The 13,609-nt window shown below is 46.1% G+C and overlaps 1 protein-coding gene across 1 annotated transcript in view; it reads left to right on the top strand.

Annotated features, from left to right (window-relative positions):
• The first annotated feature begins 293 nt into the window (after window positions 1–293).
• sema4f (sema domain, immunoglobulin domain (Ig), transmembrane domain (TM) and short cytoplasmic domain, (semaphorin) 4F) overlaps window positions 294–13,609 on the top strand; it is a 56,537-nt gene continuing 43,221 nt past the window's right edge. Inside the window, exon 1 of the mRNA XM_047593873.1 lies at window positions 294–1,222. Coding sequence (XP_047449829.1) covers window positions 1,126–1,222 — 97 coding nt within the window. The 5' untranslated portion in view covers window positions 294–1,125. The remainder of the gene's footprint in view (window positions 1,223–13,609) is intronic.

The raw sequence follows: 13,609 nt of genomic DNA, 5'->3' as shown, positions 1-13,609 counted from the left end.
ATCAAACACCTGATCTATGGCTAACCACTTCTGTGAGTGTTGACCTAAACCGTCTGATTCTCACTTTCACACTGGAATCAGTAATGGATTAATAACACTTAACCACTGAAGGCTTTTATGCCATTATATTACAGGGCTAAATTGGGTCATTTACAATGAAAACATGCCACTGCTCCACAAACCCACTATGAGTCATTCGTGACATAAATCTTTAATTCTCCGGAACCTCCGTAAAATAGTAAAAACGAGGCTGTAAAAGTTTGCCACGGTCGTTTTAAGAGCGTAATCCTCCTGGAGGTAAACGTAGCTGTGCACCTGTCTCGGTTGTCATCACCTACCTGAACGTTCAGCCTCTTCCGGGAAGGCGGGGCTGTGAGATGGTTCCCTTCAAACCATTTCTCTCAAATCCTCCATAGCGCTGCGATCCTCCTCCTGCACTCCGGCTCCAGCGACACAACGCGCGCTCTTGGATTTTTTTTTCTTCTTCTTTATTTTATCTTTAATGCCGTTCCCCCTCCAACCTGCTTTTATTTCTTCGTAGAATTTAAAAGTGAAGGGGTTTGCTTCGAGCGGCGGGGCATGCTCGACGAGTGACACCAGTGCGCAGAGCCACCGGGAGAGAGAGGAGAGAGGCTACCGCGGTTCATTACAGCCCGGGACACCAGACGGTACTACTGCACGACAGAGGACGCTACTTTGGATTACTTTAGCGCGCAGTTTATGGCCAGAACACGCCTCAGTTAATACTGCCACAGTTTAACCCATGCTTCTGTGCATGTCGCTTTTATTGACTGGATAATAAATCCTTCACATTTGCGCTGAGCGGAGGCGCGCATACACTTCTGCGCTTTGTGCAGATCGCAGCTACGGGAAAGCAGTAACCTGTAGCAGAATAACATTTTATTTTTACTGTTTATTTCATTTAGAAATAATCATTCCAACGTATTTATCACTGAAGAGGAGACTTGAGTTTTTCTTTTATTTTTTTATTTGAATTTTTGAAACTCGGAGAAACCTGCGAAGCTCGGATCAAGATCAGGATGCAACGCAGCTGAAAGCACGAGTTCGGGACTTTGGTGTTGAAATCATATCAAATCCACCTCCCCGGTACAGGACGGAGGCTGAATGAGGATGACTCTCGGCGGTGCGATGCTGATCCTGCTCCCCGTGTGCTGTCTGCTCTCCTCTGGCTCACTGGCAGCGAGCCTGGGCGGACTGGAAGGTGAGTGCAACCGGCGTGGTGGAGTGAAACAGGAAGGCAGGTGATGGATGGTGACAGTCAAACCATGCAGTCAGCTTTCAAATCTCTTAAGAGCTTCTCTTTTTTTGGGGGGGGGGGTTGCTATATAAACCAGACAGCGTGGGTCATGTCTCCAAGTAAAAAGGCATCTTTAATGGTTTCAAAGCAGTCACACGTGAGGCTGGAGGTGCACAGGCAACTTTTTTGGAAATTTGCTTTGTGATTTATGTCACGAACTATAAACCAAAATTTTTTTTTTACAGCAGTGCTGTGCGGAAACACCCCAAGTTTAACTGGCTGTCAACCTCTGCTCCGCTCTGGTGTTTTACGCGCTCAGAGCGCGGTGCCAAAGGGACTGGGGTCTGCTGCTTTTATTGTTGCTTGAGAAACAGTGATGCTGGCGAATCAGGCAGGTGCCAGACTTAGTCTGCTGAGAAACCAACAAGTGCTTAGGCAGGGCTGAGACTGAGGGCTGAGCTGGTTCATCCAGACACGTAGCCAATACGCTTTTAAATTTAAAGGGACAGTTCAGCCAAATGCACTCTCTGCTGGTGGGACTGATGCATGTGGGGAATCTGTCTTTTCATTCGCCCTCCTCTGGAGAATGCAAAAGGTCGGGATCAGTGGCTCGGCAGTGATTCAGCATCTTGCTCCGGGTCACTCGAGCGGAGGGGAGAAGTAGGGCTGGATGATGGAGGTCTGAAATGATCCTGAGTACCAAGATGATAGCAAATGTCTTTCCAAAGTGGCAATGTGCATCATGTCTGTCTCCGTTTTTATTCATCTCTGTTTGGAGGCTTATATGTTGAGGAGAGGAATCGCAGAAGAGCCAGATTCAGATTTAGTGCGGCCATAAAAGCCACAGTGAAGAGAAGACAAGCCCCGGCTCTCTAACAAGCTCCCTCTTTGTGCTGTGACCGCCGGGGTCAGCAGCGCAGACACGCCAGTCTTCCTGTTTTCTGAAAGCCACCGAAGACACAGAACGAGAGGCGACATCCATCACAACAAAATAATAAGTCCCGCAGAACTATGTTGTGACCCCTCGGAGATCGGGTTGCACTCTGCATCTGCTCATGTCCTCTCTCCGTCCGCACTCTTCCATTCATTTTTCAGCTTTTTCTCACGGGTCATTTGCTTTTGGTCATTTATTCCTTTCCCTGCCATGTGATGGTGTTTACACCCCGATGCAGCGAGGAGGAAAAGATTTAGGGGTTGCGTCACTCCGCTCATTGACCGTTAGCCCGTGCTCCAGTCACCTGACTATTAATGGGCTTTGCCCCACTACTGCGCTCTGCAGCAGAGCTTATTGTTCTTTAACCCTTTGTCTTTCCGATCCGTGGTCGACCTACATCTTAATTCTGGACACTTGCGTGCCGCCGCTTCAGGCCCGTTTCCTGAATGAAAGCAGTGTCTGGAAGTCGGCTCCCTGTCCCTTTACTATTATGCAACTACGGCCTGTGGCATTCTGGCTACGAATACAGTCCGAACGAGGGGCAGTGAACAGCTATGACGGAGAAACCTTCCTGCATTGCTGCAAAAAGAGGTGGATCTCATTTTCTGCCCAATCAGAAACGTACAATCAGAAAAGACATAAACCTCCGGCAGCGTTTCGCTTGGAGAGTTAAAGTAGTCATGCGTTATAATGACCGAAGAAAGCCTCTTATATAAGACAGAGGAGTTGCAGCGAGTCAGGTGATGTGTGTTTGTGTTAAGCTAGGTTTGGATGTACAGTAAAACTTAAGAGCAGCGTCCCGATACCATCCTGCCTTCTGATGTTATTCCCCAAACCAACATTTACGGTCTCCCCGGAATGAATCCTAAATAATTATTACTTTTGACGCAGCTCTGTCTAAAGGTCAGAACTGCTGGCGAACGCAGCTTTGGATTTTTTGTTTTTTTTTGTCAAGCACACGCTCAATATTTTCCATCTGTGTCGCATCGCCAGAGTTCTCTGGAACCCGTGATACATCTGTTTTTACTGCCGTCGTGTTTATATTAACTGTTGGTGCGGCTAATTAGGCTGATGTGGGACTGTAGCGGCTCTCTGGTTCAGTCTTTTGGTGGGGAGTCGTAAAAAACTGCTCGGCCGAAATTGCATAAAGAAGTGTTGGGATTCAATTTGAAGGGATCTTGCACACGCCGCCTTTCGTTGTATATTTAGAAAAAAATGGAGCCAAAAATCCTCCAAACTTTACATTGCCACGTCCAGTCGGCCATAGTTTTAATGCCTCTCACGTGAAACTCATTAGGGTGTCGGCACACACCGGAGGGTCCATCTCCGGCGAGAGTAGCGACTGCATGGATCGGGGTCCATTTACAGTGAGGGGGGAGATGAGCTGTGTCTAACTCGATTAGCTTGGTTAGCCAGACGCTCTGCAGGTGTATCTGCATTATGTCGCTCTCCAGGCCACCCAGTGTCCACCCACCGTACCGCCTGCCTGGCTCTCCAAAACTATACTTTTTCTTTGTTTGCAGTCAACAGGGGCTTAACAGAATCTCCGTTCAAACATTTCCCACTCCACTTGCTGTTAGTGATCGAAGATTTATTACCCTATTGCAGCTTTGGGTTTTCCGTGCCAGCAGCACGGTTTCCGACATCTTTTCGTTGGAAACTGTCGTGCCCGTCTGCTTTCAGATGTGGCTGTGGTGAGGGCCAGGTTAAAACTCGCCAGAGATTCTTGTCAATTTCAAACCAGATGACAAAGAAGTGTTGAACTGTGATACTTACTGACGTGTGCGAAGAGTATAACCGTTGCCAACCTTTTTTTTTTGGCTATCAAGCTTAAGTGGATATCACAGTTCAGTGGAATTTCCTGCTCCACCAGCCGCTCTGCTTTCAAAGTCAGGTTCATGTCTTGTGTATTCATTTTTTGCAGTTCTAAAGAAGTAAATTTGTGTCAAAACTTGATACGGACAAGATGCTGGTACTTAGCGATGCTTCCAACGATGACTCATGATGCGTTTTGTCATTTGTCTGCCGTGACGTGCAAAATTCTAAGTATTTCAATGATTCCATGTCAGAGAAATGCCTGGGGATTATTCCAGGAAGAGTGGAACCACAGAAGTGTCTGAATGGTCTTTGCCTGTGAGAATACATGTGGACTATAGTGGATTATCTGTTTGGGTTGAGGCTGCATTGTTGTCTCCCACAGGGGGAATATGACGCGGTTTATGCAAAGACAAGAGAACAGCTTCCTCTTTCTCATCCGTCCATCCCATTGTCTATTTCTGTCTTTCTTCTGCAGCCCCTCATCTATCTCCTTTTTTTGCCAAGAGTAGCTGAGAGGGCCTGTTGGAGTTGAGTGGTGCCATGGGACTGGAGAAAGGCGTCTGAAAGGCTTTTAGCAGTTTTGTCACTTTGGTCCGATAACCCTTTGCTGTGGCCATAACTTATTGCATTTAGGGAATAGTGCTGCTTCTTTCTATGCATATCTTCCCTTATCTTCTTCAGAAATACATCAAGTGTTTTTTGTTGCTTCTTCTAAATCTTGGATATAATAGACAGTCACATCTTTATGGGTAGCAGTATCGACCATCTTCCTTAAACAGTCTCAGCTCTGTTGAGTTGTCATGGACCTTAGTGTGATTATTGTACCCAAACGAATGGACCTGGGTGGGGAAACACTCCCGATTTCGCAACAACAGACTAGGTGTGCAACCACCGTAAGCTAGCGTTAAAGCTAAGCGCAGGTTTTGCTTTTAAAAGTATCGGTTCTACACATTCATCTGTAGTATTTATTGCTACGTTGGAATAATGGGAGACGTAGAGACGATGTCTGGATTTAGAAACTGTGCCTTCAAAGTAAATTTCTTTCATTTTCTTAGCCTGAAATCAGAAATTCCCACTCGCCATTGAATGCAGCATTGGTTACATGAAAAAATTTGAATTTAACTCAACCGAAACCAAGCCAGCGAGGCAATGAATGACAGAAAAGAAAAGAGAAGAGGAGTAAATTCCCAGCTGCCACCAGCCTCCTACAGAAAAATACTCTCACTCCTTCTTACGTGCGTTCTTTGGACAAAGTTCGTAAGCTTCTCATACTCTTGAGTCATAATGCTGTCTTTATGAACCTCAGACGTCGCCTCTTATTCTGAGAATTGCATTAGCATCCCGCACGTACGTAATTGTTAATGTGCGCCCTCGCTTTGTTTGTCAATGGTCAGCCCACACAGGCCCTTCTGTGACTGGACTCTGTCAGAGTAAAGGTCGAACCCAGTCAGATGTCAAAGGCCACAAACACTGGCTGCGTCGCTGTCTCACGCTCGCTGACAGAAGCAGGTTTCGGTAGGATTACCGAGATTATTTCGTGACTGGGATTCCTCTTGTCCTTGCATCCCCACCTAGCCTGACCGCTGTGAACTTTTCAAACCGAAAGGTCAGCGGCGTGGTAGGCAGAGATACCGTAGGTGGGTCGGTGGAATTCTCCTCCTCCTTCCATTCATCCATTCGTCCATTCCTGCCTCGTTCTCACTCCCTCGTTCATAAAAATCCCGCGAAATGTGCCGCGTCATGTTAAAGCCTTGATGCTTTAGCAGAGAGGCCATTAGTGTGTTCTTGTACTCGCTACGTACTGAGGCCCAGTGTGAATTTTTAACCAACAAAGTGAAGTCTTATTTGGAAAGTGAGGACATTTTGGCCGGTCCTCACTTTTCTGGCCTCAGTTTTTGTCTGTTTTGAAGGTTAAAACTCAGTTTTAAGGGTTAGGGTTAGGGTTAGGCATTTAGATGTGATGGTTAGGGTTAGGGTAAGGGGCTAGGGAATGCATTATGCCAATGAGTGTCCTCCCTAAGATAGAAGTACAAGGATGTGTGTGTGTGTGTGTGCTACCCTCAGTAGAAGAAGCTCAAGCATATATCATCAACTCATTGGGATTCAAACCCACTTTCACTCCTCATCTCCTGCCTCTTTAGGCCTCTGTTGCGTGAAAATCCCCTCTGATAGAAGTCAAGCCGAAGCCAAATATAATGCATGAAGGATGGTGTTCAGCATTTTAGACACATACGCAATGTGGTGCACTTAAGGTGTCGATTTTTTTTCTGGTACATTTAATGTATTCCGAGTTAAAGCAAACCCCTTTTTTTTTCTACAGTTTTAATCAAAGGTAGACGAACCCAGGGGCTTTATATTCCTGTTTCCTGTCTGTTGCTGCAATATTGCTGACCGCTGTCTGAGGCCATCACCAGTCCCATAAATCAGTATTGATCCTATCGGTCGCCGACTCAAGGTGAAGCAGCAGAGGCGAATCTAGTGATGAAAAGCATTTGGGGGGAGAGGGCGAAGTTTACTAGGAAACACGGATATTTAAAACAGATGCGATACAAAAAGAGGCTAATAGATATTGATTAGATTAAATGGAGAAGGAGGGAATGATTGATCTGCCTCATTCGGGGTGAAACGAGCCAGACAGGACGTGACGGGTTTGAGATCGGGTCAGAGATCGCACGGGGTCACCTTGCTCATGGTGAGATGCTGCGTCCACTTGACCTGTTGGCATCTTTGCGAGCACACGGCTGCTGTGGCACTGAGATGATCCTCAGAGAGCTGGAGGTTTGCTCAGACAGATTGGAAAACTCATCAGTCGATTGACCTGTCTGTATATCCGTGTGTGTGTGTGTGTCTGTTGGCCTTTCTGTGTTTTCAGGTCAGTGAGTGCGTTCATTGATGTGAAGACACGCTCCATCTATTTTTTTCTTTGAAATCAGTGCACTTGACATGCATCAGATGCGACTGAAGTGGCCGTCTCTCGATGACCTGACGACCTGACGACCTGACATTCTCGTGTGTTTGTGTTTACACTGGAGGTGATCAGTTCGAGCATGTGTTCATGTCGACGCGAGTGTTTCTCTTTGTGCAGGATCTGTGTCAGCAGTAAGGCAAAGGGATGAGTGAAGGGGAGGCGGGAGGAAGGAAACACATGTGCAAGCAGAGAAAAGGGGAGGGGGGTTCGCTCTGTCTTTCTGTCTCTCCTCTCGAGCAGAGTACTACACTTCCTTTTCCTGCTAGGTGCATGCAAGCAAACAGACTCTTCATCTCATCGCACTTCTCTCTGGACCTTTGGTTCCACCATCCAGTTGTAACTCGAGAATCAATTATAATGCCACATGTACGGTGTGTTGTCGCCCTGGTGTTCGTATCGGGAGTCGTTAAACTCCCCACGTCAGCCCCTGCAGTGAGAGGTCAGCTCTTTACAGATTTGTGCCTGCTGGCATTTTTTTTTTTTTTACTACCAGTGACAGATGAAAGCTGGAGAAAGTCAGTGCGTGGAGAGATCGAGCGCAGAGGAAATGTCTTGTAAATTCCACTTCTGCTGCTCCGTCTGCTTCCGAATAAAAACCAGTGAACGCTCAGTGACACGGCTGGGGCAATGTCCTGCAGAACACTGGCCGTGTTAATCAGTTTTGAAGTAACAACAACAATCATGTATGGGGACGTGTTTCTGGGGTTAGGGTAGATATCACACGTAGACCAGCCTGTGTGGGCCGCCCTCCCCTCCTCTGAGAGGACTTAAGTGGCAAATATGGATTGTTTTCAGTGAATACAACATTAGGGAAGCCAAAGAAAATCTCAGTAATCTGCTGCGTCTCACTAACAGACCCTTTGCAGATCTGTGTGTCGTGCAAACACGCTGACTGCGCAGCATCAGTCTCTGAAACCAAAGTTACCTGATTGTAACCTGGGTTCTGTGAAATGGTACGAAACCAACTTTACTAAGACACGTTTAGGTGCGAGATATTGGTCTAAATTCTGGATTACCAGCGACTTAACTCACCCCAGGGTCTTTGTGAATCCCTAGTACGTTTATGTGCACGTGAAAAAAACAAAAACAAATTATTGCCTTAATCCAACTTTAACTGGACAATGCGTGTGCGTGCGTGCTCCACAACCCCCGAAACAAAAACATCCAAGAAAGCCGGTCGCAGAAGAAGAAGGTAAACAGAGCACCTGAGGGATAGCGCCATCTTATCTGCACCATAAGCAGCGCGCACATTATGTAGGAGATTAAAAAGCTGGACTATTATCCACCTTCTTGTTGTTTGAAATGCCGGTCTGACGCATGAACGACTCTTGTTTATTATATGACGTAATAGGTCAACTGGAAAGGGAGTCGTATTAACCATATTAGTGTGGAGGAGGACGAGGACATGTTCCCGTCAGTTATTTGATTTTCTCCGTTGCATGTAAACTGGGACAAGGACTGTAGTCAGAAAGTCAAATTTTGAGCAGAGCTCGGTTAAGCTCTGCATGTAAACGATTGTCACGCAGCAGAACTTGTGTCAGGTTGTGTTAACAGCAATGGTAATAGTTAACAGAGGAGCAGCTGGTTATATTAGGCGCGTTTAGCAAGCTATATCATTACCACTTAAACATGCCGTATGCAGCGCGGTCTTTATGGACGTTATTAGCCTGCTGATAACATAGTAAATATATGGGATGCACGGGTAATTACCCTCACTCAGGCATGAGAACTGCACCATCAGGTCGGACCAGGCCTCAGCAAACACACGAAAAGCTTCAGTTCAACTGGTTTTCAGAGGAACTACATGCTCAGCTTAAGCTTAGGAGGCGTTTCGGCTAATTCACGGCGCAGTGAAAGGTGGTGTGTGTGCGCGAGAACATACACACACATGTACGCTGCAGGGTGTTTGGCCTGTAATGCAGAGTAAGTTACCACTCCTGCTACGATCAAGGTAACGCACCAGCTCGTAAAGCGACTCCCTGTCTGGGACACACGCTCGTAGCCTTCAAGGAGAAGCCGACTAATGGATCTCCTAAGTAAAACGGCCACACTGATAAGACATCTGAGGCTAGTGTGTGTGTGTGTGTGTGTGTGTGTGTTTGTGCGGTGAAGATACAGTATCTATTTCCTCCCGGTGCACAATAATGCACCGAGTCTCCTCTTGGCAGCCCAGTAAATCAAAGCACCTCTCTGGACCCTTTCTCTCAGTCCCTTTGTGCATGTGTGTCTTTTGGCAGTCTTGCCTGGCACACAACCACAGGGCACATTTCATCCACACACACACACACACACACTTACACGCACACAAAGGCGGCCTGACAGGAAGGGCTACCCTGCTGTGCCTACTTTGTGTTTATTGATTGATAGTATCTTGCGCTGCCGAGAGTTGCTTTGGTTTTATTTTGTGTGTATCAGCCGCATATCGACCGCTTCCGTCTCCCCGCGTTGCTGTCATGACTTGTTGATCTCCAGTTCTCCATGTTTTTATTTATTTTTTTATCATCCTCTTTCGAGCATATTGACCTTCTGTCTCTTTCTTTTTTTTTTTTTTTACCCCCCCTGTGTCTATGTGAGGATGTGTTTATGCCGTTAACGAAGGCAGAGCAACTTTGGGAACCTTAATGGCAGGAAACTGGGCCGTGGCAAACACAAAGGAAAAACTGTCAGCAGCCCCCTCTACTACACACACACACACACACACATAAATATATACACAAACAAACACATGCACATCTATGTGGACGTTTCCTCTAACTTTCCTGCGAATGCAAATGTCACCAAACTTTTTAAAACTTATATTTCGCCGTTTAAAAAGCCTTTAAAGTTACCTGCACCGACTCCCAATTTCCCGTGTGTGTGTGTGTGTGTGTGTGTGTGTGTGTGTGTGTGTGTGTGTGTGTGTGTGTGTGTGTGTGTGTGTGTGTGTGTGTGTGGACAAACTTCTCATTAAATCCCCCCCCATGTCTCTCACCGCCGTCCCCTCTCTCCTTCCCTTCCACCGCCCCTCAGCCTCCCTCCTCTGCTCTCTTTATTGTGGTTTCTTTTAATTGGAGTCTGAGGTGGTAATTACAGGGATGGAGGGAGAGGGGGGGGGGAAACAGGAGGAGGGAGGAAGAAGGAGGTAAGAGGAGGAGGAAGAAAAAGGAACGGCGTGGCTCCGATGAAAGAGGTGCGTGAAGGGACGAGGGGGCCAGTTGTTGAGAACTGGCTCGTTGGCGTTTTCTCAGGTGAAACCCCCGTCCTGCTTCTCCGCTTTTAGCACTAGAGCTCACAGTTTGTGGACGCTTTCATCTGCCTCACTGTTCTATTTCTATTACTTAACGTCCTCTAGCCGCTGTGGTCTGAGCTGCTGCAGCACGTCTGGAGTCTGCGCTGATTTACGCACAGATAGAAAAGAAAAAAAAAAGGTGGTAAATACATCTACTTGAGGCCTGTGTGCTTTTAAAATAACACCCTAAAGTCCTCACGTCCTCTTTGTTTCCTCTTTGTTTCTTTTTATTACTTTCTGACTTCAGCACTTCTCGGCGCCTCAAATCATTCCGTTTGTTCATATTCTTGTTTGTCTATAAAGGCTTTTTTTTTTTCTTTTCTTTTCCGCGGGGAGCAACTCCGTGTTAAATGAGATACAGTAGCCGCCCCTCCTCTCCTGCTGTCTGGGACAAAAAACACACAAAACACACACCGGCACGCAGCGACGTTGAAAGCCAGCCGCGCTGTAAGGTTACATTAATGCTGATCCACATTATCATAATTGAGGTGTCTGCTGAGCCCGTTTGTGGACTTTGTGTGTGTGTGTGTGTGTGTGTGTGTGTGTGCGCGTCCAGGGGGAATACGGAGAGAGCAGGAGAGGGTCTTTAGAGCCAGACAGACACCATACTTTCATCTTTTAGCTTAACATCACAATAGAGGACAGACTCCCATCAAATATATGTGTGTGTGTGTGTGTGTGCGAAACATTACTCAGGAGGCTGGAAAAAGCCTCCTAAAAGCATTATCACACTGATCTAGTGAGCATGTCGACATTACAAAGCACTACAAGGACGCTGCGTAGACGTGGACCGACCGATGGGAGAGGACGGTAATGGGTCGGACCAAAGCTCAAGACAACCGCCACCCAGAAATGGAAGCGACATCAAACGGTGCCGAACTGATCGTAACTTATAAAGAAAGGTTTCCGATGACATCACTGTAGTCAGATTGTGCAGTCGTGTGGCGTCGGGACATCACAGCGGCCGCCCCCCCCCTCTCGCCTCGGGCCGATCTCATCAGCTTAAGTGCTCTTATATAAAACGGCTCCCTTGTCCACGTGGAGCGGGATGGACCCCGAGATCCCAGCAGTCCGGATTAGATTAACGTCACGCTGCCTAATATGTGGAGGAGTGCACACACACACACACAAAAAAACGCGTGCACAAATGCAGCTAAGACTGAAATGATTTAATCATGTGAGCATCAACCTGAATTTGTGTGAATAAGTGACTTGATGTCATTTTATATTTTATTTAGTTTTGTTTTTTAAGTGTTTTAAATGATGAAGACGTTTCAAGATGGGTTTGTAAGTCAAACTTCCAAATTTGTAGTTGTAATTTCCAACTGGAAAGTCGTTGAATCCTCACTAACCCCGAGATGAGTTACCAAGATGGCCGCCCCAATTGTAAACAGCAGTTAGAAGCTGCTGTAATATTCTGTTCATTAGCTCTTCTGATTAGTTCTTGTTGCGTTAAATCGATTGTACAGACAGTATTTTTCAACATACGTGTGTTGAAATGCTGTTACAGTGTAATTTAAGTTTTTAATGAGTTACATGGGAGCTACAAGCCCTGTGCCATGCTAATAACGGCTAAAAACAAAACAATGCGAAACACCATCGTGGCAAACTGTGAGTAATAGCGTATTTTTTTGTACTTTTAAATGAAACAATTAAAGCTTTTGTTGCTACTATTTTGTTGCAGATTTCATCACTGTAAATAGTTCTAGTAAAAAAAATCATGACTTGTGCAGCTTAAATAGCCTAAATTGAGTTTAACATGATATCAATGATGAAAAAACTTTAATTTCACTCAAAAAAATCAATTACTGAACACACAACAAGTTATATTCGGACCAGTCAAGAGCTTTTGTGGCCGTCTACTTTTCCGACTTCTGTAACTAAAACGCAGACGACGCCAAATTCTGCCTCCCGAGGTAAACGCAACGAACCATCTGCTCGTACTAAAACCGGACTTAGCTGACTGTAACGTAAACCATCCACTACGGATGAAGTTTGCATGTTCGTACGCCGTCGTGACTTCTGTGTTACTCGCGACTGTAACGAGCCAACAGCCAAAAACACCGGACGCGAGAGCAGGACATCTGCTAAAATGTTGATAATTCCAACACATTTTTCAATCTTATTCGTGCAAATAGCACCTTTAAGTGAATCTAACGTACACACAGGCCGGTCTTTCTTTAACGCCGCGGTGACAGTGTTTGGTCGGCAGTCGGCTTCGGACAAGTCAAAGCCTTCAGCTGCCGAGCTAACAGAGGAGTGAACGGAGGCCAGTCCGTTAGCGGGTCTGCTTGTGTGTGTGTTGAGTGGAGTCCCACTAACAGGGGGTTTGAAAGAAAAGACTTAATGCATTAAAGACACTAAGAGGTGATTTGGACTTATCCCACCCAAACATATGGGTTTAGTCAAACTGTGTGTGCTTAAGAGGGAATTCGGGGGGTGTGACATGGGGCTAATGAGCTTGTAGTTTGGGACCTAATGTTAAACTACTCCGAGATCTTCTGAGGCTCGTGTATGTTGTGTGCAATCTTTATAATTATGCTAACACACGACCTTTTCTGTTGCTTTGTGCCTGCAGGATGCAGTGCTAAGTTCATACGAATATGAACAGGAAGTTCACGGTTGAATTCATGCTAGTACCCCATCTATGAGACTTCCTCCCTCTGCACACATGCAGATGCATTAGCGACTTACCCACGTGCACCGGGGAGCTGATGTTTACCTGCCTGTGCACACAATCTTCTCAGCAGCGAATAATGAGACTCACTGTACTGTACCGCGCTTGGTAACATCCCATTACCTTGCACAGCTTGTCCATGCTACGTGTCATAGGGCAGAGGGGATTTATGCGTGGAGACGCTAGCGAGCGGCAAACCCAGAACCAACTTCCCCCGTGGATGTTGTTAAAATAAATAAAGATTTGGCAGATTATTTAAATGTTTCAGGTGGTTGAATGCACTTGCACTTGTAGGTTTGTCATTTTCCTTCCTCCAGTCTGTCAATAAGAAGCAAAAAAAAAAACTTCCTGGTATTTTTTTTTTAAACAAATAAGGGTTTGTTTGTTTTAGCAGGTGCACTTTACCCTACCTCATGAGTCCTTTTTATCACACAGATATCCTGACACACACATGTACAGCGGCAGCTGAAGGTGAACAGCAGGGCATGCAAAGTGCCCGTGTGGTCTTAAAGGCACAGTCCCATTAATAACTGCTGTAAATGTCACTTTCCTCACTATTTATAGCAGGAAAAAGAGTCGGAGGGACGACGCCACCGTGCCGACTGAAGGTTGACCGAGGATGTAATGGACGAATGAACCGTTTAGCCCGAGCATGCTTTACACTGCAATAAGTTTACTGCATTTAC

This window comes from Mugil cephalus, chromosome 1 (assembly GCF_022458985.1).
Source record: "Mugil cephalus isolate CIBA_MC_2020 chromosome 1, CIBA_Mcephalus_1.1, whole genome shotgun sequence".
In the NCBI taxonomy this organism is placed as follows: Eukaryota; Metazoa; Chordata; class Actinopteri; order Mugiliformes; family Mugilidae; genus Mugil; species Mugil cephalus.
The sequence above is the reverse complement of the archived record's forward strand: the minus strand, read 5'-3'. Positions and strand labels throughout refer to the sequence as shown.